Consider the following 4166-nt stretch of genomic DNA (forward strand, 5'->3'; position numbering starts at 1 on the left):
CATCTTTCATCAACAATGAGAAATTAGGTGATTTGTCATGCGCTTGGATTGTGTTATTAGTATATAATTACTATAAATATTAATAATAAAGTATTATCAGCGTTATTTCTTCTTCGAGACTTTCCTCGCCCAGTATTTACAAATGCCGCACAGTGCCTCGGCGGAGGAGGAACAGAGTGAGGGGAGGGCAGACAGAGGAAGGGGGGGGGGCAGAGAAAAGTGGAAGAAGAAAGATGGTGGGGAGAAAGCAAGGACGGCAAAGATGCTGGAAATGAGGAAGGGGAGAGAAGGGGGGCTAAACAATCAGGACAGTACCACCGTTTGCAAAAGGCCCTCGCCAGCTGTGTCCAAACAGGAGGAGGCCGCGTGTGCTCCCTGCGGACTGGGGGCCGGCGGGGGAGGTGGAGCAGCACAGGGACCCTGGCGCGGAAGGCCGGGGGACGAAGACGAAGAAGAGGCGTTGGAGGGGGCGCAGAAGGCCAAGTCCCGGGGCTGCCTCTCCAGCCGGGTTTCTTTCGCGTGGGTCGGGGCCTGGCCGCCCGCCGGGGGCAGCCCCCGGCCGCCGCGGTTGCTGCTGCAGTGATCCCGCTCGTACTCCTCCTGCGCCCGCTGCATCTTCCGCTTCTTCATCCTCCGCTTGTGGATGTGGAAGGTGGAGAGGGACAGCACGATGAGGCAGAAGATAAGGGTGACCAGGACAATCAGCACCAGCGTGGAGGAGAAGGACTGGAAGAGCTGCTGTCCCACCTGCGAGATGCAGGTGCCGCCACCGCTGCCACCCGCGCCCGGGCCACGGGCGCTCGCGTTGCCACTGCCGCTGGCGTTGGGGGAAGCAAAGGTCCGGTTGAGGAGACACGGCGGCAGCGCCAGCCTCAGCTCCTTGGGCGCCCTGGCACTCATCGGCGCTGGGCTGGGAGGGGCCGGGCCCACCAGACTTCCTCTCTTGGGCAACCGTTCCCACCAGGAAAGAAGAGGACGAGCCCACGCCACCCAAAACTACTCCCTGGTGCGGGAGGGGATGCACGCGCGAGCGAAGGACTGAGAGAGCAACCGCGGACAAGCAAGCCGGCCAGGAAGCGAGCGGTGCCCAGGAGATCCTCTCTGGCCCCGCCTGGAACGCGTGTCCGCGCGCCCTTTTCCTCTCCCAAGGCACCAGGCTGCAAAGAGAACAGGCTTAGTTAGGATCCCGGCCGCTGCCCAGGGGAGTGCGGAGGACCGGAAGGATCAGCCACTACCGCAAAGCGGCCCTCTGGGCACACTGCCTCGGCCGGGCGCTGCCCGTCTTCTCCGCAGCCCGGGGACCCCAACCCGCCCGCCCCTGGCCGCGCACCCAAGCCGCCAGCTTTCGCGCTCGCGCCACTCGCGGGAAGGGGTCTGCGCCGGCACCGCGGAGAGACAGATTACTCAGCAGATAAGGCAGCCTTCCTGGGCCCTCCACAACTTTCTAATTGCAACAGACACACAGCCGCCTGGGAACGCGGTCCCCGCTTCCCAGAGCACCGACTTGCCTCCTTCCTTTGCCCTCTTAGTGGATGTCTTCCTGTGCATCCCACCCTTCCCGGCACCCACCCCCAAGCGCCGAACCAGCGCGCTCCGGGTACGCAGTACTGCCTTCTCTTCCCTCCCCCTCCAGACTCCTCTTCCCTGGACGGCTTCAGGCCCCATAAGTCCCATTCCCAAGGGGGCACCACAGCAACCACATCCCACTCCGCCTCTGTCCGTGACCGCAGCTGACGCGCTGGATCACGCTCCCTCCATTCTACAGTCTTCTTCCCTGGTACCCCCGCCCCCCAATCAGAAAAAGAAAAGCAGCTGAAACACCTTTTTCAGCTAAAGCACATCCCCGCAAACGCCCCCTTCTCTCAATCTCCCTGTGCCCCGCACTCGGCAGTATCCTGCTTCTTTCTAGGGGGACTGGAAATGGAAGGGTCTGGGTTTTCGCTTGCAAAGTTTGGGGAACGGACCTTCCCTCCGACCTCCCCAACCCCAGCCCGAGGCTCTTCCCGGGGACCAGAGCCAGGAAGACCCACAGCACACAGCAGAGCCCCCTCGCCGTGCTCGAGAGGCAGCTGCAAACTGTTGCACTGCGGAGCACAGACGAGGCGCGCAAGCCGGGTCTGGGCAGGGTGGGGGCCGAAGCTATGGCCAGGGGTTGCCTGCGCAGGCCGCCGGGGCTGTCCGACCCGCTCGCGCCCCACCACCCGGCAGCCTGGAACCTTCAGCCGCACCGCGTCCCTTACCTGGGGCCACCAGCTGGCTGCAGGGAGGGAGCCCCCGCCGCGCGGCTGCAGTGGCGGCTGCAGAAGGCGCGGAGTGAAGGGGCCAGAGACCAAGCCTCGCCGCTGCTGCCGCCGCCGCTTCGGGGAGCTCAGCTCGCAGCCTATTGCCAGAGAGGCCGGTGACGTCAGGCAGCCTCTGCCAGGGCTCCAAGCCACCCCTCAGGCCCCCACCCCACCCTCATACCCCAACACCTCCTCCTAGCAGAGTGAGCCTCTGCCACACATTCCCAGTTCCCGGTCCTTCCCCTCCCTGGGGCTGGGTACGGGGAGCCACCCCAGCACCGCGCAGTGAGAAACCCACCTTCGGCACTCCTAAGCCTGGGAAGGGAGGAAGCTTCAGCTCCCGGGCTTCCTCACCCTCAACCCTCTTCCACATGGTCCCAGGAACACATTTTTACACTCTGGAGAGCCATCTCCCCGCAGGGTACACATTCGATTTTTTTTTCTCCTTTCCCTGGGCTGATGAGGATTGCTCTCCTCTGCAAACCTGTCTATGCTGGCCTGGTTCTGAACAGAAACTGCGTGAATATAAGAAATGAAATGAGAGGGGCATTTCTTAACACAAGTGGCAAAACATTAAATACAAACCCAAACGTGTATTTAACATTGAACAATGCAAATTAACTGTTTTCCTCTCCACGAAATCCTTCAACTTACCTCTTACGTCACCTGATCATGGTTCCCCTCCACTCGTTCACACTCATCTCCAGGCCCAAGACCCACTCCCTATATTAAACACTCTCTTTTGAAATCTAGACACTTGTGAGCACACAAAGCACACACAAGGCTTACAAGGCAGGAAGGTGAAAATAAGAGGAGTAGAGAAATAAACTGTGCTATGAAAATTCTGAGCGTACCCCCTTCCTTTGCTATAGTGTTAACAATAGCCTTTCAGCACAGTGGACAGGACTTCCTGAAAGATTCTCATCACCCCACCTACATCCAGGCAGAGATGAATCAACTCTTGCTTTAGGACCCTTGCAATGTATGAATAGTGCATCTCGTTACAGTAGGCTACTTTAAAATGAAGTCTTCTCATTTTTCTATTGGAGAAACCAGCTTGGAATAGCACGTAAAGACACTGCATGATCTTTGGAAGCATTCACTTGTCTTATTAAATATGCGTTTCCTTTTTCTCTCCCTGTCTTCTTTTCTTCCCATCTTTGAGTCTAATTTAGTGCCTGTACAATATTTACCTGCAAAATGGAGTGGTGCAGTAAATAGTGCTTTTTCTTGCTATCCACCTGAACTGGGAGATAGCAGGAGTGACTGACACCTTCCTAACTGCTTGCAAGTAGAGAGCTTTATAAAAAAGAGGGTATGACACAGGGAATAAAAGTTTGTCTGTCATCTGGGGGTCCCCTTGGACCCTGTGTCCCTATCTGGTCCTACTCTAATTTCTCCTTTTCCTCTCCTTGCTCACAATTTACATATGAAGTAAGAAATGCATATCTCTCTTCCAAATTTTGGTTTTCATTTATTTGAACAAAAGCCATCAGATTTTTCTTCATAATCGTCTCAATAAAAAAAAAAAAAGTATCCCTATTTAAGCTAATACCAGTACATGCTGAATCATGCAAGATCATTCAGAGCACAGATTAATGCCCGTGGCTGCAGAACTCACATGGGTAATGATGGACAATGACCTCAATGCTGGCTGAGATTTCCTGCCTACAATGAGGACCCCCCAATGCCCTGTGAAAGCCACCGGCCATATTTGGACATTCTGACTCGGATGGGCTCAACGGACGGAATGGTGAGCCTCGTGATCACTAAGTGAGACTTCACCAATAACACTTGACATGCAATGCCCCATTTTTGTACAATTTCTTTGCTCCTGAAAAGTTGAGTTTAATCAACATTTTGTAAGGCAAATCCAATTTTGAA

General features: G+C 56.0%; 1 protein-coding gene across 1 annotated transcript; it reads right to left on the reverse strand.

Annotated features, from left to right (window-relative positions):
- Nucleotides 1–303: 303 nt before the first annotated feature.
- LOC308351373 (uncharacterized protein C11orf87) lies at nucleotides 304–900 on the reverse strand (the record flags this gene model as incomplete). Its single annotated transcript, XM_080816938.1, has 1 exon — nucleotides 304–900. One exon carries the CDS (start codon nucleotides 898–900, stop codon nucleotides 304–306), a length of 597 nt encoding a protein of 198 aa, XP_080673064.1.
- Nucleotides 901–4166: the final 3266 nt, after the last annotated feature.

Source organism: Martes martes (genome assembly GCF_963455335.1).
Source record: "Martes martes genome assembly, chromosome: 10".
Lineage (NCBI taxonomy): Eukaryota > Metazoa > Chordata > Mammalia > Carnivora > Mustelidae > Martes > Martes martes.